The sequence below is a fragment of the Cebus imitator genome, unplaced genomic scaffold (assembly GCF_001604975.1).
Source record: "Cebus imitator isolate Cc_AM_T3 unplaced genomic scaffold, Cebus_imitator-1.0 Scaffold440, whole genome shotgun sequence".
Lineage (NCBI taxonomy): Eukaryota > Metazoa > Chordata > Mammalia > Primates > Cebidae > Cebus > Cebus imitator.
Genome location: NW_016107755.1, coordinates 631,910 through 656,099, shown reverse-complemented (window position 1 = coordinate 656,099; position 24,190 = coordinate 631,910). Strand labels below are relative to the sequence as shown.

At 46.8% G+C, this 24,190-nt stretch overlaps 2 protein-coding genes and 1 long non-coding RNA gene across 3 annotated transcripts; 1 reads left to right on the top strand and 2 right to left on the bottom strand.

Annotated features, from left to right (window-relative positions):
• Positions 1-608: 608 nt before the first annotated feature.
• LOC119468491 (patr class I histocompatibility antigen, B-1 alpha chain-like) lies at positions 609-2,936 on the bottom strand. The gene is made up of 5 exons (XM_037732083.1): positions 2,836-2,936; positions 2,540-2,728; positions 2,040-2,272; positions 1,276-1,551; positions 609-1,150 (listed from the first exon to the last, which is right to left on the bottom strand). The coding sequence occupies exons 1-5, from the start codon at positions 2,934-2,936 to the stop codon at positions 720-722; spliced, it is 1,230 nt and encodes a 409-aa protein (XP_037588011.1). The 3' UTR covers positions 609-719.
• On the bottom strand, positions 2,790-3,487 carry LOC108290651 (patr class I histocompatibility antigen, B-1 alpha chain-like). The gene is made up of 2 exons (XM_037732063.1): positions 3,379-3,487; positions 2,790-3,248 (listed from the first exon to the last, which is right to left on the bottom strand). Exons 1-2 carry the CDS (start codon positions 3,440-3,442, stop codon positions 2,971-2,973), a joined length of 342 nt encoding a protein of 113 aa, XP_037587991.1. The 5' UTR covers positions 3,443-3,487; the 3' UTR covers positions 2,790-2,970.
• A 6,354-nt stretch (positions 3,488-9,841) lies between these two features.
• Positions 9,842-18,199, top strand: LOC108290660. The gene is made up of 3 exons (XR_001819653.2): positions 9,842-9,991; positions 16,876-16,964; positions 17,737-18,199. It is a non-coding gene; the product is annotated as an uncharacterized LOC108290660 (long non-coding RNA).
• The last annotated feature ends 5,991 nt before the right edge of the window (positions 18,200-24,190 follow it).

Here is a 24,190-nt window from a genome sequence, read left to right as displayed (position 1 = left end):
GGAGACACCCAGCCCCAGGTCTCTGGAACAGGAAAGATGACTGGGGAGGGAACACAGGTCATCGTGGGGACAGGGGTCACGGTGGACACGGGGTGGGCTGTCTCTCCACCTCCTCACATTATGCTAACAGGGACGCAGACACATTCAGATGCCTTTGCAGAAAGACATGCCAGAGGCTCCTGGAGTCACACAGAGGAGGCTTGAAGAAATCCGACATCTCAGTCCCACACAAGGCAACTGTCTCAGGCTACTCAGGCTACAGAAGAAAATAGTCAAATACAAGTCAGTCCTGGTAAGTGATGACACCTGAATAGCCCACCACCCACCCAAAATGTCCCAAAGAATCCCTATAACCCAATCCTGTCTCCTCTGCCCCACCCCCCACCCACTTCAGACCTCCCAGGGCCTCACCTTTATAAGCTGTGAGAGACATATCAGAGTCCTGGGCACTGTCACTGCCTGGGGTCGAACAAAAACAGGACCTAGTCAGAGCCTGCAGGAGATGTGGCTAGAGGAGGAATTGTGGGGTGAGTGAGCTCCTCCACACTCCCTGCCACTTACAAGCAGCCTGAGAGTAGCTCCCTCCTTTTCCACCTATGGGAAAGAAAATGTCCTGTGAAGGGCTAGGGAGGAGGTAGAGCCATGAGGTCTTAGAGGAACCTCCTAGTCTTGGACTCAAGAAAAGTTTCCAGAACTATGACTATGGACCCAGGGCAGGATCAGGAAACATGAGGAAAGCAGGTGTGGGTCCTGGACCAATTGCCCTCCTGAGATCTGTCCTCAGCAGAGACTTTCCTCTGTGACCTGTGACTACTGGGATCAGGACCCATCACCACAATCATCAAGGTGATACATCTGTCCTTCACTGTCACATGTGTTTCACAAAAGAATAAGTGCTGGCACACAGGGCCCCAGGCTGGGTCAGCCATGTGTGGATGGTGCTTCCCAGCACCAAGGCAGGACACACTTCTATCTGAGGCTTGAAACCCCCAGTGGGACAAGAAAACCCAGACCCCACCCCTCACCCCTTCCCTACCTGAGCTCTTCCTCCACATCACAGCAGTGACCACAGCTACAGTGGCCACAGCTCCCAGGACGGCCAGTCCAGTGATGATGCCCATGATGGGGATGGTGGGCTGGGAAAACGGCTCTGGGAAAAGAGGGGAGGGTCAGGGGCCCTGAACTCCAGGCCTCAGCCCTGACCCTGCTGAAGGGCTCCAGAAAGGCTCCTGCTTTCCCTGAGAAGAGATATGATGCCCCCATTCTCCTCCTTACTCCATCTCAGGGTGAGGGGCTCAGGTAGTTCCTCATGCTGCACATGGCACGTGTATCTCTGCTCCTCTCCAGAAGGCACCACCACAGCCACCCACTTCTGGAAGGTTCCATCCCCCACTGGCCTGGTATCCACAAGCTCCATGTCCTGGGTGTGGTCCTCCCCATCCCGCTGCCAGGTCAGTTTGATCTCCACACGGTAGAAGCCCAGGGCCCAGCACCTCAGGGTGGCCTCATGGTCAGAGATAGGGTGCTGGGTCACATGTGCCTTTGGGGGATCTGAGGGGAAGAGTCAGAAAATTCAGGCACTAGCCGGGCGTGGTGGCTCACGCCTATAATCCCAGCACTTTGGGCGGCCAAGGTGGGCAGACCACGAGGTCAAGAGATCGAGACCATCCTAGCCAACATGGTGAAACCCCATGTCTACTAAAAATACAAAAATTAGCTGGCATGCCTGTTGGTGGCACATGCCTGTAATCCCAGCTACTTGGGAGGCTGAGGCAGGACAATCGCTTGAACACAGGAGGCGGAGGTTGCAGTGAGCCCAGATCCCACCACTGCACTCCAGCCTGGTAACAGAGTGAGACTCCGTCAAAAAGAAAAGAAAAGAAGAGAAAGAAAAGAAAAGAAAGAAAAAGAAAATTCAGGCACTTTGCATCTCTCATGGGACATCCCAGCAGCACCCATGTGACCATCTTGAGAATGAACAGGACACCTGGGCTGGGAAAGGGAGCACAGAACCCAGACACCAGCATGGACACAGGCACCTGCGGTAATCTCCTGTTCCTTGGAAAGTTCGAGTCTCTGAGTGGAGAAGCAGGGACTTCTGGTCCTGACCTGAGTGGAGGCTGAGGGACTCAGAAGAGCTGGAATCAGAGTCACAAACACACTGATTGTGAGAGAGAGAACAAGGCCCAGAGGAAAAGTCCTGGTGCCCAAGGCTGCTGCAGGGGTCAAAGGGGACCGCTGATCAGTATTCCTGGGATTGGCTTCCCCTCCACTCCCTCAGAGACTTCATCCCTTAATTGTCCCAGAGAGCAGGGCGGGGCCTCAGAGTCAGTCTCTGGTACAGGCTCTAGAAATCCAGAATTCTTCCCATTCAGGACCAGAGGGAGGACGATATTCTAGTGTTGGTCCCATTTTCCTACCCTCCTGGCGGGAGCCCCGCCCAGGAGGTGTACAGGAGGTGAGGGAGGCGCTCCTGGTACCCGCGTGACGCAGCGTCTCCTTCCGGCTCTCCAGTTGTCTGCGGAGCCACTCCACTCACGTGCCCCCCAGGTAGGTCCTGACCTGCTCTGAGTATTTGTTCGCCTCCCACTTGCGCTGGGTGATCTGAGCCGCAGTGGCTGCGGCGGTCCAGGAGCGCAGGTCTTCATTCAGGGCGATATAATCCTTGCCGTCGTAGGCAAACTGTTCATACGCGCGGAGGAAGCGCCCATCCGGCCCCAGGTCGCAGCTGTGTATCCACTGGAGGGTGTCAGACCCTGGCCCCGCCCCCGCGGTCAGCCCCGCCCCCGCCCAACCCGTGGGGATTTTGGTCCAAACTGAAAATGAAACCCGGACCCTCCCGGGTCGAAGGTCTGGGGGGAGGGGGGGGTCCCGCAGCCTCGGGGTGGATCTCCGACCCGGAGACTCGGGAGCCACCCGGGCCGTCCGTGGGGCATGGGGAGGGGTCGTGACCTGCGCCCCGGGCCGGGGTCACTCACCGGCCTCGCTCTGGTTGTAGCAGCGGAGCAGGGTCCGCAGGTTCACTCGGTCAGTCTGTGCAGCGGCCTTGGCTCTCGGTGTCTCCCGGTCCCAATACTCCGGCCCCTCCTGCTCCATCCACGGCGCCCGCGGCTCCATCCTCGGAATCGCGGCGTCGCTGTCGAACCGCAAGAACTGCGTGTCGTCCACGTAGCCCACGGCGATGAAGCGGGGCTCCCCGCGGCCGGGCCGGGACACGGAGGCGACTAAATACCTCATGGAGTGGGAGCCTGGGGGCGAGGAGGGGCTGAGACCCGCCCGAACCTCCGCCCGGCGCCGCTCCTCGGGTCCTGTACCCCCAGCCCGGCGGGCCCCTAGCTCCTCCAGCAGAGGCCGTTTCCCTCCCGACCCCGAACTCACCCGCCCAGGTCTCGGTCAGGAACAGGGCCCCCGAGAGCAGCAGGAGGAGGGTTCGGGGCGCCATGACCCTAGCCTCGGCGTCTGGGGAGAATGAGAGTCTGGTGGGTGACTGGGGGCTTCAGAACCGGGACCGCGGCGACGCTGCTTGTCTTCTCTAGAAACCCGACACCCAATGGGAGTGAGAAGCGGGGCCACGTCTTGAGTATCCTGGAAAAAGGACTCCCAGGTTGGGATAAGAAGTGAAACTCCGGGGAGTGGGGACTCCCCAACGCTGCGCCTCCCCAGTGCAGTCATAGCCCTCGGAGCCTGAGACCCTGAGAGTCAGGCCCCGGACCTCGGACTTTGTCCAGATCCCTCGTCTCCTACACCAAGCCTTTTTGTCACACTGTCTGCCAAGAGTCCTGCCCGAGGATCTGTCTGTGGAAACCAGGGAGAGACCCCCAGGCTGCGCCCAGCCCCTTCCTTTTCACCCTCATCCTGGAATACTTCTCCCTGAACTAGACCTCCCACTCCTCACCTCTTCCCTTGGACTATTCCAGAAGAAAATTTACCCCAGGGAACTTGATGGGAGAGTGCGCTTGCCCGAAGAATGGAAGTGTAGAGAAAGGGGTTTTCTCTTTAAACCTGGTGAAGTTGTGACTGAAAGCACCAGACAGAGATTCCCGTAGAGACCAGGCTTTTTTATTTGTTTATTAATACAGTGGTTAGCACAATCTTGGTAACCCCTGAATGATCAGGATTCTAATCTGTAAAAGACCTGGTTTTGGCTGCTTCGTATATAAGCGTGTCCAAACAGCAAGGCAGTTCGACTCACAAAGCTCCTAAGTTTTACTTTTCCAGACTATGGATCCGCGACTCTGGGTTGTTGCATTTAAAATTGTCTTCATTCCATACCCTGAGTTTTCCTGTATGAGTCCAGGACATCTCAATATAAAGATGCGGGATTTGTTACTGTATATTGTAACCAGGATCGTCAAAATTGCAATGAAGTAAAAATGCCCGTCATCAATGCTTAAGCACTGCCTGTTTTAATGAATTATGCATATCTAAGCAGTGTGCTTATTTTATTTGGATACTTGGTATTTTTTTACCCTTTTGTTTTTTATCATAAGGAGACCATTAGTTTTTAGGCAGTCCCACAAAATGTATTAAATATGAATGCAAAGAACCCCCTGCTAGGCTCTTCCACTGTTTTAGAATTTGTTCCCCTCCCCTTTTCCTCACCTCCTGCTTCTCCATCCCTTCTCTCTGCCCCTGTCATCCCTCACACCCTCCCCTCCCCTTAGTCCCCACCACCCTGTCACTCCTGAATTGTGGCACTAACACCGTCCCTCACTTCCTGCCCATGTCTGTTCTCCCCACAGTTCCTAACAGTCCTGCTAATGTGACTCAGGTCGTGTCATTTCTTCACTTACAATGGCTGGATTCTGGTCTACCATTTTGCCATATGTTTTCAATTTGTCCCACATGTTTTTGTTTCTGTTCCTCCTTTGCTGCTTTCTTATATGTCAAGTAAACATTTTTTAGTTTATGGTTTTAATTCTCCTAGTGGCTTTTAGCTATATTTATTTACACTAATTTATTGTTGTTAAGAATTGAAGTCTGATTTCTTGACTTTTCACAGTGAAGTTTAGGTTATATTAAGCTCCATCCAGCAAATTAAAGGACACATGTAACAATGCAGCTTCATTTAACCTACCATTATGCTATTATTGTTGTATATATTATATCAATATACTTATAAACTCAATAATACAGTAATACTTTTTGTTTTAAGCCTCATATTGTCATTAAGAAAATGAGTGTGTGTGTGATATGTGTGTGTGCATCGTTTCTGTTGTTAGTTGTCCCTTTCACCATCTAGAGTCACTTCCCTTCAGCCTGAAGAGCTTCCTTTAAAATTATATGTAGTACAAGACCCCTATGAAATGAATTTTCTGTTTTTGATGATGTAAAAGTGTCTTCATTTTTGCCTTCTTCCCTCACCCTTTTTCTTTTTCTTAGTGGGGCATTTATGTATAATAAAATTCACCAGTTTTAGCTGCATTTTTGATGAATATTGATAATCATTTATAGTCATGTAACTACCACACTGCCTAAAGAACAGTTTCTTTTCCCTAAAAACTTTCCTCATGCCCCTTTCAATTTAATCCTTGCCTCCCACCCTGACCCCCTTCCCTTCACTCAACCATTGCTCTGCTTCTGTTAGTGTAATAATAAAATTTCTAGAATTTCTTGGACATGCAATCATATGTTATGTGGTCCTTTGTTTGGTCTCACTTAGCATAACAATGTTTGAGATTATTCCATGTGGTTAAGAGTAATAACATTTCATTCATTTTTGTTGTTGAGTAGCTGCTGAGTATTATTGGAATTCCAGTTTATTCACTGGTTTCTTTATTCTCCAGCTGATAGACATGTGAGTTATTTCCAGTTAGGGTCTGTTATTAATGAAGCCACTACACGTCTTTGCATGGCCTTACATTTTCATTTCCTTTGGATAAATAAATATTTGTGGTTTGTTGGGTCATGGTAAGTGGATGGGTAGCTGTTTAAGAAATTGTGATACTATTTTATAAATTGACTGCAACTGTTTTTGCATTCCTATCAACAATATTAAGAAATTTTAATTTTTTCCATATTCTTACCAGTATTCAGACTTACCATATGTCTTTTTAACTTTACCTATTCTAGGTGATGTGTGATAGTTTCTCACTGTGGTTTTAACTTGCACTTCTTTGATAACTAGTATCATTGCTATCTTGTCATGTTTGTCTAAGAGACTTATTACATATCTTTTGTGGTGAGGTGGGCAGATCACTTGAGGTTAGGAGTTCAAAACCAACCTGGCCAACATGGCGAAACCCTGTATCTACTAAAAAAAAAAAAGAAAGAAAGAAAGAAAGAAAAACTACATATCTTTTGTGAATAATTTTGCAAATTTAATCATTAATTCCAGAAATTTTTCCAGAATTCTTTATGATATTCTACATATGCAACTAAGCTGAGAAAGAAAAATTTTATTTCTTCCTTTCCTATTTTTTTTTCTTTTTGAAGTTATTGATATTTAGTAAAGGCAGGGGTTCACTATGTTGCTTAGGCTAGTCTCGAACTCCTGAACTGAAGTGATTGTCCCACTTTGGCCTCCCAAAGTACTGGGATTACAGGCATGAGGCACCATACCTGGTCCTTTTATTGGTCTTTTATTTCATTTTCTTGCAACATTGCAGTGGTCAGGATGCTCATAGGGTATTTAAACAAAAATGAGGAGAGCCGTATATTTGCTTTGTTGCTCATCTTAGGAGGGAAGCATCTGGCCTTTCATAATTGAAGATGACGGTAGCTGTAAACATTTTGTGCATGTTCTTAACCACATCGAAGATATTCCTTTCGATTTTTAGTTTACTGAGATATTTTGTCATGAAGTGGTCTTTATTTTTGCAAGTGCTTTTTCTGCATCTATTACAATAATTGTATAACATTTGTTTTTTGTTTTATTAATTGGGTGAATTGTGTTGTTTAATTTTCAGATGTTAAACCAACCTTACTTTCCCATGAAAAAGACCAATGTGACACGGCATATTATTCATTTTATGTATATCTTAATTGGATAAGGTTTTGTATAGAATTGTGAGTCTGGCCGGGCATGGTGGCTCACGCCTGTAATCCAAGCACTTTGGAGGCCAAGGTGGGCGGATCACCTGAGGTTGGGAGTTCAAGACCAGCCTGATCAACATGGTGAAATCCTGTCTTTAAAAAAAAAAAAAGAAAGAATTATGAGTCTGTATTTAAGAGGAAAATTTGTTCTTGATTCTTTTTCTTGTGATGTTCTTGTCTGGGTTTTCTATCTGGATACTGCTGGTGATATGGTTTGGCTCTGTGTCTCCACCCAAATCTTATCTTGAATTACACTCTCATAATTCCCACGTGTTATGGGAGGGACCCAGTGGTAGATAATTTGAATCATGGGGTCAGTTCTCCCAACACCGTTCTTGTGGTAGTGAATAAGTCTCATTTGATCTGATGGTTTTATCAGGGGTTTCTGCTTTTGCAGCTTCCTCATTTTCTCTTGTTGCTGCCATGTAAGATGTGCCTTTTGCCTCCCACCATGATTCTGAGGCCTTCCCAACCATGTGGAATTGTAAGTCCAATTAAACCTCTTTTTCTTCTCAGTCTTGGGTATGTCTTTATCAGCAGGGTGAAAATGGACTAATACAGTAAATTGGTACCAGTGAGAGGGGTGCTGCGGAAAAGATGCCTGAAAATGTGGAAGTGACTTTGAAGCTGGGTATCAAGCAGAGGCTGGAACAGCTTGAAGGGCTCAGAGCAAGACAGGAAAATGTGGGAAAGTTCGGAACTGTTAGGTTTCCATGTGCAAGCCTGGAGCCCGAAAGTCTGAAGTCCTGCCTGCCCTGGCTAATATTCCCGTCCCCCCCCCACATTCGCCATTGTCCCTAATTGCCCACATGAGCTTTCTGAACAAGCCCCTCACCCAACCCTGCCATCTTAACTGTTCTTATGATAATGTAAATACCTCTCACCCAACCCTGCCTTCTCAACTGTTATGATCATGTAAATACCTCTCACCTAACCCTTCCATTGTAACTGAACGTGTGGTCAAGTATACTCCTTGCCCCTAACACCCACCACTAAACTTACTCTGCAACTAAACTTACTCTGCAACACCCCCACCCCCCAAAAAATCTACCCAAACCTATAAAACCAACTCCTATTCCACTACCCTTTTCTAATGCCCTTTTCGGCCTTAGCCCACCTGCACCCAGGTAAATAAACAGCCATGTTGCTCACACAATGCCTAAAAGGTCTCTTCATTCAAAGCATGCATTTTTCAACATTTGGTGCTGAAACCTGGGACGGGGAAACTCCTACGAGAGACCAAAACCCCAACACTGTTCTTGTGCTCCCTCCATGAAGAGAGAGATCTACCTACCGACCTGAGGTCATCAGACCAGCCCACAGATGCACACCACCGGCTATTTTGGTAAGCAGTCTCTCTTTTTTGCTTTCCCATACTTTTGTCTTTTCCTTTCCACTTCCTCCCCCTTTTGGTTTCATCCTTTTTCCACTGCAAAGACAAGGAAAATCAGGTAAACCAAGTTCTTGCATGATGCTCATGACCAGAAAATCCTACATAGGTCACAGATCTGGGAACCCAGTTTCCCAAGGGGTTTGACTATCGTGGAGATGTTCACCCTAGTCACTCGCCCACCAGGCTCGTGGCCGATATTGGTGGCAGGTCAACACAGAGGACTCTCTTTTGAACACAGGCTCAACTAGGGATGCCTGTTGAGCAGCTGGGTTGCGTGCCCATTTTCCTTGTCTCTGCTGCCTTTCCAGAACCATGGGTGATCGTCCGTCTTCTATCCCTCCCTCCTCTCCATTGGCCTGTGTTCTAAAAAACCTCAAGCCTCTTCAATTGTCTCCTGACCTAAACCCCAAATATCTCATCTTCCTCTGTAACACTGCATGGCCACAATACAAGTTAAACAACAGCTCCATTTGGCCAAAAAATGGCACTTTCAACCTCTCTATTTTACAAAATTTAGACAATTTTTGTCGCAACACGGGCAAATGGTCGAAAATTCCCTACGTCCAGGCATTTTTTGACACACCTATCCCTCCCTCCTTCTCTTCCTTTCCGTCTGCCCCTCCTTCCTCTGCTGGTAAGCCAGAATCTTCCTTGTCCATCAACTCTTCCAAACTTTCTCCTCCCCACCTGTCCAAACCAGGCCCTAATCTGGAAGCTAACCCCAACCCCCAGAGCCTTCCTCCTCTTCCTCTGCCCACAACCCACCTCCTTATGCCCCTCCTGTCACCTCCCCACCTCATACGTGGCCCAGCTTACAGTTTAGTCCTGCAGTTACCTCCTCTGCCCCTGCCCAACAATTACCCTTTCCAGAGGTGGCTGGAGCCAAAGGCATAGTTAGGGTGCATGTTCCTTTTCCTTTATCCAACCTTTCCAAATTGGCCACGAGTTAGGCTCCTTTTCATCAAATCCTCCAATACTTAACCCAGTCCTGTAATCTCACCTGGAGTAACTTAAATGTCATCCTTACTTCTACTCTCAGCCCTAAAAACTGTCTAATATGCATTTTATCATCCAATCAACCCCAACGTTACAAAAAAGGTACAGAAATTAGAATCTGGTCCTCAAACCCCACAACAGGAATTAAGCAACCTCACCTTCAAGGTGTTCAATTATAGGGAAAAATCTGCCCAGCGGCAGCACACCTCAAAACTACAGATCCTTGCCTCTTCTGTAAGACAAACCCCAGCCACACCACTGGCTCTCAAAGACTTCAAAGCCCCCAGACTGCAGCACATCCAGCTGCCCCTTCCAAACCTTGCTTCAAGTGTCAGAAATCTGGCCACTGGGCCAAGAAATGCCCACAGCCCGGGATTTCTCCTAAGCCCTGCCCTGTCTGTGCAGGGCCCCCACAAAAAGTCAACTGTCTGACTCACGTCGCTGCTCCCAGAGCTCCTGGAGCTCCAACCCTCAGCTCGGTGGCTTAAGACTAACACTGTCCTAGCGTCTTGGAAGCCCCCTGGACCATCATGGACGCCAAACTTCGGGTAACACTTACGGTGGAGGGTAAGTCCATCTCTTTCTTAATGAGCACGGAGACCACCCACCCCATGCTGCATTCTTTCCAAGAATCTGTCTCCTGGGCCTCCATAACTGTTGTGGGATTTGACGGCAAGACCTCCAGGCCTCTCAAAACTCACCAAGTCTGGTGTCAATTAGGCCAGCACTCCTTTCCACATTCTTTCCTAATCATCCCCACTTGTCCAGTTCCCCGGTTAGGCCAAAATATCCTAGCAAAATTGTCTGCCTCCTTAACTGTTCCTGGGCTACAGCCACACCTCATTGCCGCCCTCCTCCCCAAACCCGTACCTCCCTCAATAGCTTCCTTTATGTTCCCCCACCTTAACCCTAGGGTGTAAAACACCGCCTTCCCATCCGTTGCTACAAGTCACTCATCCCTCATCATCCCCTTAAAACCTAACCACCCTTATCTGAGCAGCTCCAGTACCCCATCCCACAACAGCCTTTAAATGTAAAGCCTGTTATCATCCATCTATTGCAACAGGGTCTTTTAATTCACCCTCCTGCTTCTTCAGCATTTATACTCAAAGGGGTATCATGTATCCCCTTCCAAAGCCCAAATTTCTTTCCCATCTGTTATAATCTTTCACCAGCATACACACGCCCTCCTTGCCAACCGTATCCATTTAATTTCCCAAACCCCAACCCCATCCACCAAACAACAGCTTCTCCTTCCTGGGTGTGGTTGCTACTTTCACCTCTGGATACCAGGTTTCGCTATTCTAACTAAGCCATTGTATAAACTCACAAAAGAAAACTTACCCAACCCTATTAATCCTAAATCCTTTCCTCATGCCTCTTTTCACTCCGTAAAAAACAGCTCTAAAAACTGCTCCCTCCCTAGCTCTCCCCAACCTGTCTCAACACTTTTTCGTTATATACTGCTAAAATCCAGGGCTGTACGGTTGGGATTCTCACATAGGAGCCAGGCCCATGGCCTGTAGCCTTTTTGTCCAAACGACTTAACCCAACAGTCCTGGGCTGGTTCTCACAACAACACGCAGGAGCAGCTGCTGCCCTAATACTCTTAAAATCCCTCAAAATCACAGGCTATGCCCCATTTACCCTCTAGCTCTCATAACCTCCAAAGTTTTCTCTTTACACCTCACACACTTAACTTTCAGCCCCTCACCTTCTCCACCTTTATGCAGTCGCCCTGCTACTTAAACCACACCTCAAAAAGTCTGTCTATTGTAGCAGGAGCTGCTGCAAGAAACAGAGCTCTCCAACACCAAAGGGGAGGAAGAGGTTTATTATTATGGCCAGGAGCCAGGCGATGATTTGTCTAAGCACAGCTCATCTAACAAAGGAAAGTTCTGCCTTTATATAGGCTTACACTCTAGATATTACACATGAAGGAATCTCAGGTTTACAGCCTTAGAAACCACTAGTAAAAGGGTTTCGGGTTTACAGTTTTAGAAATCACATATGAAAGGGTTTCAGGTTTACAGGGCTGTCGTTCGGACCATGGGCTCTTTGGGGTCATATGAGTCCAGCCTCCCTCTCCTTTAGTCCAGTGCCCTTTTCATTAGCTTGAACAGAGCCCCTTCACGTTTGTTTGAAGCCCTGTGCTCAGGGTCTCCCTGTTTTCCTATTAGCTGGGGCACAGGTCCTTCCAATGTCATATTTTCTATGCGTTGGTCTTCAGGGCTTTTAGAAGCAAAAGAAGTATACATGTGAAACTCGTCACCTAGTCTCTAGCTTGTGTTAAAAAGATACATAAGCAGCTGATGGTAATCAGCAGGAGTGGGGTTATGAGTCTGAATAATTGTTTGCAGTAGGTCAGCGAGAGCCTGTGGCTCCTTGGTATCAAAAACTTTCCTGCCACTGGAGCTGCCAGACCCTTGGAAGTCTGCGTCTGTCAGTGGGGGGGAATGGTGGTTTCTAGCAGTCTATCCCTTGGCCACTAAAATAGATGCTGTCTGTCCTCCTAACCACTTCGAAGCGTTCAAAACTAACTGCAACCATGAATCTATGTACAGAAATTGATCAAGGTGTTCTAGCTTGTCACATATAACCTCGTGCCTTACTCTGGAGACAAAAGACCTGTCTAGGGTCCCCTTCGGGGGCCAACCTACCCCAAATGCTGGGCAATCTATCTCACATAAAGTCCTTAATTTCTCTGGTGTCATAGCTACTCTATAATTCCCACTAAATCCTTTCTTGAAATTTTTCAGCATGGTCTCTGAAGGGGTGGGCTTGCTGTGAGAGTGACCCATGCTTACGCTCCAAAGAAGCAATTCTCATAGTTAAGAGAGTGTTACTTCACCCACAGCAGTTCCCACCCAGCGAGATGCAGCACTCTCCAATTTACATTCACTTCAAATCCTTCCACAACGCCTAGATGGCAAAGGCTTCTCCACTCAGCCTTATGTGGCTGTCTCTAATTCCAACTAGCCCTACAAATTGCTTGACACATGAGGTCCCTCCTTCTAATGGGCCCGTTACTCCCACCTTTCACAACTGAGGAGTCCAGCTGGATCCCTCTACACACACACACACACACACACACACACACACACACACAACCACTCTCCTTCCTCCACCCAAATCAAAACCATAAGCAAAAGGCTTCCAAGGTTAGTTACAAAGGAAGAGAGAGAGAGAGCCAAGTTCAAAAGTGCTAAACCTGGCACATGTGGGTGATCAGCCTATGCTTTCACCTAGAGGAGGTGGGCTATCTTCCCCGGGATCAATCCTGCCATATTTCTATTGTTCAGACGTTCCAAGTATCCGTTCCTTCTTAGTGTTCAGCCACTGGGTGGATCCACACTGCAGGGGCTTTCCTTCTCTGCTCTGGCGACGCTTTCCACCAGGCAAATACCTGCCCAGGAACCATGTCGCCCCAGTGGGCAGGAGCCCCCTGCAGGGATGCTCTAAAGGGCTAGGCAAATCACCTGAGAGGCTCTCTCCTTCCGTCTGCCAACCCAGCTGGTCTAACAAAGGAAGGTTCTGCCTTTATATAGGCTTACACTCTAGATATTACACACGAAAGAATTTCAGGTTTACAGCCTTAGAAATCATGAGTGAAAGGGTTTTGGATTTACAGCTTTAGGAATCACATGTGAAAAGGTTTCGGGTTTACAGTTTTAGAAATCACCTATGAAAGGATTTCAGGTTTACAGTTTTAGGAATCACATATGAAAGGGTTTCGGGTTTACAGTTTTAGGAATCACATATGAAAGGGTTTCGGGTTTACAGTTTTAGGAATCACATGTGAAAAGGTTCTGGTCTGTGGATGGAGGAGTGGGGTGGGGGGTTTGATCTCATTTAAGTAAAAACAGTGTCTTCTGGAGAGTTCCCCCAATACCAAGCCTGCCATCTACAGGAAGGTGATTCAGGAGGCGCCAGTCAGCCAGCCTTTTCTCCTATTGAAATGCAGTGTGGAAGTCAAGGGGGGAGGTGATCCCAGATGCCTGGGTCTCCTTCCTCACTATGATTTTCTGTCTAACTGTGCTCAAATTCACTGTACTCATTGACTTTTACATGCCCTGCTTTTGTTTAAGTTGCCGGTTTACACTTTTCCTCCAGGCAATTACAGCTAATATTTTGCTCTTAATCTGGCTCCCATTCTCTGCTCAAACCCAATCTTGTTAATAAAAGTGAATGGTTGCTTATAAATACCACGAGCTTCCTCATACACTGTAAAAACAAAAGCTCTCCCTCCACACAGTTAACCTTCTCTAATACTATCTTTCTCCTTCTCTTATTTAAACCCTGTGTTTTTCCTATTAATCTCTCAATTCCTACAAAATCATACAGAAGCAATCACCAATCAGTCAATACAACAAATGCTCCTTCTAACAACCCCGCAATATTACCCTTTGCCCCAAAATCTCCCAGCAGTCAAAATTCTTTCTCATTTTTAGGTTTCCACGCTGCCCCCAATCCCACTCAAAGAAGCCTTGAGAAACTTCGCCCCGACTCCCTAAAACCTGTTATCAACCCCTCTTTCTAATTCTTTCCCTCTCTATATTAAGAAAAACAGTATGTCAGGTCTCCATATGCAAGCCTGGAGCCCGAAAATCTGAAGTCCTGCCTGCTCTGGCTAATATCTCCCACCCACCCCCCCGACTGGGTTTGCCATTGTCCCTAATTGCCCAGCCCATCAGAGCCCCCCCCCCCCGACAAGCCCCTCACCCAACTCTGCCATCTTAACTGTTCTTATGATAATGTAAATACCTCTCACCCAACCCTGCCTTCTTAACAGTTGTGATCAAGTAAATACCTCTCACCTAACCCTGCCATTGTAACTGAACTTGCGATCTTGTATACTCCTTACCCCTAGCCCCACCACTGGAACTAAACTTACTCTGCAACACCCCCACCGCCCAAAAAAACTACCCAAACCTATAAAACCAACTCCTAGTTCCACTACCCTTTTCCAATGCCCTTTTCGGCCTTAGCCCACCTGCACCCAGGTAAATAAACAGCCATGCTGCTCACACAAAGCCTGTTTAAAAAGTCTCTTCATTCAAAGCACACGTTTTTCAACAGGAACCTCCTAGAGACTTGCTGAATGGCTTTGACAAAAATGCTGATAGTGATATGAACAACAAGGTCCCGGCTGAGGTGGTCTCAGGTGCAGACGGCCAACTTGTTAGGAGCTGGAGCAAAGGTGACTCTTGTTATATTTTAGCAAAGAGACTGGTGGCATTTTGCCCCTGCTCTAGAGATTAGTGGAACTTTGAACTTGAGAGAGATTATTTATGGTATCTGGTGGAAGAAATTTCTAAGCAACAAAGCATTCAAAGGTTGACTTGGGTGCTGTTAAAAGCATTCCATTTTAAAAGGGAAACAGCATAAAACTTCAGAAAATTGTAGCCTGACAATGCAGTAGAAAAGAAAAACTCATTTTTGGGGGAGAAACTCAAGCTGGCTGCAGAAATATGCATAAGTAACAAGGAGCCAAACGTCGATCCCCAAGACAATGGGGAAAATGTCTCCAGGGCACGACAGAGGTCTTCAGGGCAGCCCCTCCTATCACAGACCCCCTCCTATCACAGCCCCTCCTATCATAGGAGGGAAAAATGGTTTCATGGGTGGGGCCCAGGGTCTTCATGCCATGTGTAGCCTACAGACTTAGTGACCTGCATTCCAGCTCCTTCCACTGTTTCTGAAAGGAGCCAAGGTATAGCTTGGCCCATGGCTCCAGAGGGTGCAACCTTTAAACCTTGGCAGCTTCCATGTGGTTTTGATCCGGCAGGTGCACAAAAGTCAAGAATGGAGGTTTGAAACCTCCACCTAGATTTCAGAAGACGTATGGAAATGCTTGAGTGTTGGGGGAAACAGCAATGGAGGAAGGGCTTACAGAGTGCCTACATAAAATGGTTACAAGTACTGGAACGGTAAACCGCGGCTAACTGTGTCAGACCTCTGGGGCGGGAAACTTCCCTAAGCCTTCATGTTCCAGGTGTAGAGTGACCTCGCTCTGTTACAGTACATAACATGCTCAAGGACTTAAGACCCCTTCTGTAGCATTACAAAGTCACCAGACTCGTAGACTCCTTGTGAGACTCACTCCCTCCAGCTATGCCTAGAATGCAATCTACAGATAACCACATGCTTCTGCTTTTCAGAGTCTCCCACAAAGCCGCATGGCTAGCAGTCTTTAGAATGACGTGCCAGTTCCTGTTCACTGAAGACCGCTCCACCGTCACGCCACCCCCTCCCCACTACCACCTCACCTTCACCCCACCGTCTGCTGACTGCTTAAAGTGATTGTAAACAGTAAATACTGTGGGGCCTACGCTCAGGGCCTTCACTGCCTCCATTACAAGTGACAGTTCCTTGGTCCCACTTTCATTCTTAGTCTGTCTTTTTCTCATTCGTTTGTCGCCACCTAACTCAGGGTACCCATGGGTGGGGTGTGGGGACTGGCACCCTACACTTGGATGCCCAGGCAAAAGTTTGCTGCAGAGGCAGGGCTCTCATGGAGAGCCTCCGCTAGGGCAGCGTGGAGGGGAAATGTGGGGCTGGAGCCCCCTCACAGAGTCCCTACTAGGGCACCTGGTGGAGCTGTGAGAAGAGGGCCACCATGCTCCAGACCCCAGAATGGTAGATCCACCAACAGCTTGCACTTTGCACCTGGAAAATCCACAGACGCTCAACACCAAACTGTGAAAGCAGCCAGGAGGGGGCATATACCTGCAAAGCCACCCAGGCAGGCTGCCCAAGATACGGGGACCTACCTCTTCATCAGCATGACCCGAATGTGAGACACAGAGTCAAAGGAGTTCATTTTGGAGCTTTAGAGTTGGACTGCCCCGCTGAATTTAGGACTTGCTTGGGACCTGTAACTCCTTTGTTTTCGCAAATTTCTCCCATTTGGAATGGTTGTATTTACCCAATATCTGTACCCCCATTGTATCTAAGAAGTAACTAGCTTGCTTTTGATTTTACAGGCTCATAGGTGGAAGGGCCTTGCCTTGTCTCAGATGAGACTTTGGACTGTGGACTTTTGGGTTAATGCTGAAATAAGGAAAGACTTTGGAGGATTGTTGGGAAGGGTTGGTTTTGAAATGTGAAGACATGTGATTTGGAGGGGCAAGAGGCAGAATGATATGGTTTGGCTCTGTGTCCCCACCCAAATCTCATCTTGAATTGCACTCCCACAATTTTTACATGTTGTGGGAGGGACCCAATGGGAGATAATTTGAATCATGGGGGCTGTTTCCCCATACTGTTCTTATGGTATTTAATAAGGCTCACAAGATCTGATGGTTTTATCAGGGGTTTCTGCTTCTGTATCTTCTTCATTTTCTCTTGTCTCTGCCATGTAAAAAGTGCCTTTCACCTCCTGCCATGGTTCTGAGGCCTCCCCAGCCATGTGGAATTGTAATTCCAATTAAACTTCTTTTTCTTCTGAGACTTGAGTATGTCTTCATCAGCAGCATGAAAACAGACTAATACAGCTGGCTTCATAGATTGAATTGAAAATTGTTGCCTCCTTTAAATGGTATGTGATGTTATTTCTGAATTATATGTTTAATATAATTCATCAGTAAAGCCCTCTGGGCCTGGAGTTTCCTAGAGGAGAAGGATTTTGGTTACAAATTCAATTTCTAAAATCAATAAATGACTGGCCACATTTTTATCTCTTCTCAGGTCAATTTTTCCTAAGTTTTCTCTCTCAAGGAAATTGTTCATTTGTTTGTCAAACTTATTGACATGAGATTATCAGTGTTTCTTTTTGAGATCTAGAGTGTGCACTGATGTTCTGTCTTTTATTCCTGATCTTGTTAATGTGTATCTTTTTGTCTTGATCAATCTAGCTAGAAATTTTTAAAGTATACTGATTTTTTCACCACAGAACCAATATTTGGGTTCATTAATTTTCTCTATTTTTCTGCTTCATTTTTTTCTATTTCATTATTATTTCCTTTCTTCTGCATGCTTTGGTTTAATTTGTTCTTCTTTGTTTCTTACAGCAGAAGCTAATTTACTAATTTGAGACCTACCTTCTTTCTTAATATAGGCATTTAAGGATTTTGGTTTTTTTCTCTAGCACTGCTTCAACTACATTTGATATATTGTGTTTCGTCATCCTTCAGAAAACAGATTTTCTAATTTCTCTTGTGATTTCCTTTTTGAATAAATTGTTATTTAGAATTTTGATGTTTAATTTCCAATACTTGGTATTTTCATGATTGTCTCTCCTAGTCAATCTGGGCAGTAATTATAGAATATCACAGTCTTTGTGGCAAACAACAGAACTCTATTTCTCACAGTTCTGGAGGCTGGGAAGTCAAAGATGAAGACCTGGGAAGAGTCAGTGCATGGTGAGGGCTGCTTCCTGATTCATGGATGTTGCCTTTTCTTGGTGTCCTCACAGGTGGAAGGGGCAAGGAGCTCTCTGGGGTCCCTTTTGTAAGGACATTCATTTTATAATGAGGATTTTGCCTTCACTGCATGATCACTTCCTAATGGCTCTACCTCCAAACCCCATCACAGTAGAGATCAGATTTCAGTTACAAGTTTAAGGGTGACAAAACAATTCAGTCCCACAGGGTTATCTTGTTGTTATAGATTTCTAACGTATTTCCAGTATGGCTAGAAAATGTATTCTGTGTTATTTCAATGTTTCAATGTGTCTTATGACCTGAAATATGGTTTCTCCTGGTAAATGTATCATTCATATTTGAGATAATATATATTTTTCATTGATGTGCCTACATATATAAGTAAATTAAGCCTGGGTGCTTAATAATGTTTTTCAGTTTTCTATATCTTTGCTAAATTTTTCTTAGTTTTTGTATTTATAGCTGAAAGAAAGCTTTAAAATGTCTAATCACGTTCATGGAAGTCTCTACTTCTCTCTGTAATTTTGTCAATTTTTCTTCATGAACTCTGAAGGCTTGCTATTGGACCCGTTTTGGTTGCATGTCTTTCTGTTGAATTTACCCTTTAGTTTTCTCTCTGGTAATATCTATCATTTGAAAATCTTTTACTGGTATAAAATAACAATTTCAATTCCCTTTTGCTTACTGTTTGTATGGCATTCCCTTTTCCATCAATTTTTACTTATCTGTTCTTTCATATGGAAATTGCATGTTGTGCGTTACATGCAGATGTGTGTTCATTGCAACACTAGTCACAGTAGCAGACATGGAATCAATGTAAATGCCCATCAATGGTAGACTGGATAAAGAAAATGTGGCACATATGCACCAGGGAACACTATGCAGCCATAAAAAGAATGAGATCATGTACTTTGCAGGAACATGGATGGAGCTAAAGGGCATTATCCTTTGCTAACTAAGGCAGGAACAGAAAATCAATTACCACATGTTCTCACTTACGAGTGGGAGCTAATTGATGAGAACAGACACATAGAGGGGAACAACACACACTGGGGCCTACTTGAAAGTGGAGGGTGGAAAGAGGGAGAAGATCAAGAAAAATAATGAATGGGTGCTAGGCTTAATATAAGTGAATACTAATAGGTACAGAAATTATATAACAAACTCCCATAATACAAATTTACCTATATAAAAAACCTGCACATGTACCCTGAACTAAAAATGAAAGTTAAATTAAAAAAAAAAAATGTACATGTCTTGAAAAGAGCATGTGGTTGTGTTATTATTATTATTATTTTTTTTTTTTAAGACAGAGTTTCATTCTTGTTACCCAGGCTGGAGTGCAATGGCGCGATCTCGGCTCACTGCAACCTCCGCCTCCTGAGTTCAGGCAATTCTCCTGCCTCAGCCTCCTGAGTAGCTGGGATTATAGGCACGTGCCACCATGCCCAGCTAATTTTTTGTATTTTTAGTAGAGATGGGGTTTCACCATGTTGACCAGGATGGTCTCCATCTCTTGACTTTGTGATCCACCCACCTCGGCCTCCCAAAGTGCTGGGATTACAGGCGAGAACCACCGTGCCCGGCCCTGGGTTATTTTTCTAATCCACTCACAGAGTCTCTGCCCTTAGTTGGAGTGTCGATTTATATAGGTTTTTGTCATTATTAATATGATAGGTTTTAGGTCTACAATGTTATGTCTCAGCTTTTGTTTCTGTATTCCTGTTGTCCTCACCAATGATTTCTCATCAGAAACCACAGAAACACGTTAAAGTAGAATAACATCCTTAAAAGTGCTGGAAGAAAAAAAACATCAACTAAGAATTCTATATTGAGTACAGATGTCCTTCAAGATAAAGGCAAAATAAGGAGATATTTCAGGTAAAGGAAAATTAAGAGAAATTGTCACCAGCAGATGTGTACAATAAAAATTGGTAAAGAAAAATTCAGGCGAAAAGCAAATGATACCAGGTGGAAAATGAGATTATCAGAAAAGATGAAGATGGTCAGAAGTGGTAAATTTTAAGTGTAAAAGGCTTTCTTGCTCCCCTCACCCCATTTAATCTTACTTTATATACATAGAACTGTTTAAAGGTAAAATAAGAAGGCTTACTTGTGGGGCTTATAACCTGTGTAGATACATCACATATAATATCTATAGCATAAAAGATGGACATTGCACAGAGAATAAATGGTTGCAAGATTTATATATATATATATATATATATATATATATATGTGTGTGTGTGTGTGTGTGTGTGTGAACTAGTACATTATTAACTGAATTCACAGCTGAGCTCTACCAGATAAATGAAGAAGAGCTGGTACCATTCCTACCAAAACTATTCCAAAAAATTGAAGAGGAGGAACTCCTCCCCAACTCATTCTATGAGGCCAGCATCATCCTGATACCAAAACCTGGCAGAGACAAAACAAAAAATGGTAACTTCAGGTCAGTATGTTTGATGAACATTGATGCAATAAACCTGAACGAAGTACTTGCAAACCAAATCCAGCAACCCATCAAAAAGCTAATCCACCATGATCAAGTAGGCTTCGTATCCGAGATGCCAGATTGGTTCAACATATGCAAATCAATAAATGTGATTCATCACATATATAGAATTAAAGACAAAAACCACATGATTATCTTAATAGATCCAGAGAAGTCTTTTCATAAAAGTCATCATTCCTTTATGTTAAAAACTCTCAATAAACTAGATATTGAAGGAACATACCTCAAAATAATAAGAGCCATCTATGGCAAACTGACAGCCAACATCACACCAAATGGGGGAAGCATTCCCCCTGAAAATTAGCACAAGACAAGGATGCCTTCTCTCACCACTACTATTCAACAGAGTACTGGAAGTCCTGGCCAGAGCAATGAAACAAGAGAAATAAATAAAAGGCATCTAAATAGGAAGAGGGGAAGTCAAGCTGCCCCTGTTTGTAGATGTCTACCAGCAAATGTTCCCTTAAGGCCCACGGGCTCTTATATGATCTCGTGGTGAATGCTGCCTACTAGTCTTTAATGGATTAAAATGTGTAGTATGTTTCACTTGTGTATTAGTCTTTTCATGCTGCTGGTAGAGATATACCCGAGACTGTGCAATTTACAAAAGAAAGAGGTTGGCCGGTCATGTTGGCTCACACCTGTAATCCAAGCACTTTGGAGGCCAAGGCGGGCGGATCACCTGAGGTTGGGAGTTCAAGACCAGCCTGACCAACATGGTGAAACCCCATCTTAAAAAAAGAAAGAAAGAAAGAAAGAGGTTTAATGGACTTAACAGTTCCACATGGCTGGGGAGGCCTCACAATCATGGTGGGAGGCAAGGAGGAGCCAGTCTCATCTCAGGAGGATGGCAGCAGGTAAGGAGAGAACTCATGCAGGAAAATTCCCATTTCTATAAAACCATCAGATCTCATGAGACTCATTCACTATCACGAGAACAGCACAGGAAAGACCCACCCAATAATTCAATCACTTCCCACCAGGTTCCTCCCATGACAGGTGGGAACTGTGGGAGTTACAACTGAAGATGAGATTTGAGTGGGGACACAGCCACACCATATTAACTTGTAAATTACTACAAAGCTTTCAACACTTAGCCACTCTGCCTCCTCAAGAAGGTTGGGACAGCAGACCTGTGTGTTAGACATTGATGTAGAGTTATTCCCAATGGGAATGGGACCTACCAGACCTGGACGGCCACCAAGATTCCCCGAGGAGAGGAGCAGAGGGTCATCTGCTATGTGGGACACAGCTGGCATCACAACACTCACCCTGTGCCCTCTGATGAGCCTGGGGCGGCCCTCAGGGGTTCCGATCTAAAAAGGGTCAGGCCAGGGTGGGCACAGCAGACATAACTGGAGATCTGGGTGCCCAGTGTGTAATAGAGCCTTTTTTGTTATTGTTCAGGGAAAGCCTTGGTGCTTCAGAGTCTGTGGCAGCTGTTCCGTATGTTGCTGTCGCTGCTGCTGCAGCTTTGGCTGTCATTATTATTATTCTCTGTGTCCTTTGGTGCAAGAAAAAACTATCAGCTACAGAGGACCCAGGTGAGAAACGGGGGCAATGGCTGGAGATGGGAGGGCTCCTGTCTGGGCACTAGGGTCCCCTCACTGCTCCTGCACAGATAGGCATGTAGGTGACAAGGCTTCTGGAACAGGGGTTGGAAGCTGCCATATTTGGGAGGGGAACAGGAGGCACATCTCCATCTACACCCCTAAGTCCTGCCCAAGCCAGTGCCAGGCCAAGGTCCTCAAACATCCAGCTGTGGCCTCCTCCTGCTGCAGGTGAAGAGTGGGCAGCAGGGAGGGCAGTGGCACCTGCTCTGTTCTCATCCCCGTCTCTCTCGGGCTCACTAAGGTGCGTCCAGGTGGGGTGAGTTAGGAATCACATGTGGAGTGCTGAGGGCCTGGATGATCACAGCCTCAGAGGGAGCAAATAGGAAAAGCAGCTGTGATCTGGAGAGGGCTAGAAACTGGAGAGGAATCCAAGGGGAGGCGGTGCCCCTAGTCCCTTCCTCTCTGCATTCGTCTCCCCTGTTTCTCCAGCCATCATGAGGACACCAAGAAAAAGACCCACAAGGCCCAGAATGGGGGCCCTGCCTGTACAGCACCTTGGAGACCCCCTTATAACAGGGAGGATCCTGAGTGCACACGGCTGCCTCTGTCCACTTTGCAGCTCCCCATGTGCCTCCTCTGGCAGCTGTCTCTGGGGTGTCGTGTCTTCTGGGTCACACGAGGCCATGTTTTCTCTGAGTTCCCACCACATGGCCTTGCCTCCCTGAGTTCCCTTGCACATAAAATGGATGAGTAGATAAGCAGATGTCTCTGGGCCACTTGGGGAGTGGGGCCCAGCCCCTTGTCAGGGCAGATGTCGTCCCTGTTTCATCCTACCTCTAGGTGTTTCCTTGTCCAGGCCCTGAAGGACACAGTCCCTCGGGGACACCGTGCTCAGGGCCCACATTTTGGGCTTTGTTCTCTGCTCTGTGGCCTCACCTTGCCCTTCCTGAGCCAATTGCCCTTTCTCAAGGTGGTCACTTCCTTGGAAACTTGGAGGAGGGGATGGTCAGGATGATTCCCCCACAGTGAGGGAAAAGTGAAAGAGAAAACAGGAAATTTTGTGTTTCTGCAAAGACAGAGGCAGTGCAGGGGACAGTGAAAGACCCAGGAGACTGAGTCTTTCTGTCATTTCCTCATTTCTCTGTGCCTGGCAGGGGGTGGTGGTTTCTCATCATTGAACCAAATTGCACTGTCAGTCAGCCCCTCAGACAGCAGGGGCAGTGCAGGTCTGTGGTCGCTCCTGCTCTCATCTGCGGAGTCTCCTGTAGAGAAATTGTCTGTTCTAGTTCCCTGTGGACAGGAAAATTTGCCTTGTAGGTCACTGGGGCATTGGCCAGGAAAAGGGTGTAAAAGTCACGTACTAATTTCTTTAAAATTCTGCTTTAAATGTTGATGTCCAGTGAAGATGTTCACAATTTCTGCTGGATAATCTTAATAGGAGTTCCTCTAATGCTGATGTTGTAAAGCCTATTAAATGAAATGGGAAGTCAAACTTGGAGCTTCCTCTCCAGGAGGGTCCATTTTGGAGATGGTGGCTGTGGCGGTGGCAATCCCGGAGTGCAGAGGGTAGGTGGAGGCAGCCTCAGGCTGAGGAGTCTCGAGAAATTCCCTACTCCACAGCGAGAAGGAGATTCCCTGTGGGCTGCGAGGGCAGTGACGTGAGTGGAAGCCCTGGTAGGGACAGGGCAGGAAAGCCTCGCAGCCTCACCAGCAGCAGCCCTGGGGAGGAGCTGCATTTCCAGGGCCGAGTGGACCAGGCAGGAGCACGGGTGGCCCAAGTGCAGGCCATGGGCCTGGGTGGGTGCTGAGGATCTGGAGAGGCTGGGCGTCACCCAGCATGGAGGGTCCCAGGGTCCAGTCAGGTGCGGTCCTGGTGGCAGCCACGTGTTTTTGTGCTTGGCCCCCAGGCTTCCTGATGGGCTCTGCAGGTAGGAGCTGCCTCCTCGGGGCTGGGAGGGTAGAACACTGAGCTGCAGGTGAAGCGGGGAGCCTGCCATGTGCAGGGCCCACCTGGTGTGCAGGTGCCTCTGTAGGTGAGGAAGGCCTGGGGCCTGAGGGAGAGAAGGACCGTGTGTGTGACCCTCCCCAGGCCTGGTAGGACACGGAGCTAGGGCCAGTCCTCTTAGGGCCAGTCCTCTCTTTGGGAAGGTCTCCCACTGTGCCGAGGTGATGGGGCTTGAGAGGAGGGGAGGGCCCTGGGTTCCCTCCTGGGTCTGGGTCTTATCCTTTAGTCATGAGGCCCTCTTATTCCCACATGGCGGGTGGTGGACACAGGGCAGGCACCAACCTTGAGGGAATCACAGGAGGAGCCTGG

Excerpts from the sequence above, each read along its gene's own strand:
- LOC119468491 (XM_037732083.1), bottom strand. The coding sequence starts at position 2,936 with ATGCCCCACGGACGGCCCGGGTGGCTCCCGAGTCTCCGGGTCGGAGAT. Across the intron at positions 2,273-2,539 it reads AGGACCTACCTGGGGGGCAC|TGGAGGGGAAGCCAATCCCA; the intron begins GTGAGTGGAGTG and ends TCTCTGAGGGAG. Across the intron at positions 1,552-2,039 it reads GGAACAGGAGATTACCGCAG|ATCCCCCAAAGGCACATGTG; the intron begins GTGCCTGTGTCC and ends TCTTCCCCTCAG.
- LOC108290651 (XM_037732063.1), bottom strand. The coding sequence starts at position 3,442 with ATGGCGCCCCGAACCCTCCTCCTGCTGCTCTCGGGGGCCCTGTTCCTG. Across the intron at positions 3,249-3,378 it reads CCTGACCGAGACCTGGGCGG|GCTCCCACTCCATGAGGTAT; the intron begins GTGAGTTCGGGG and ends CCTCGCCCCCAG.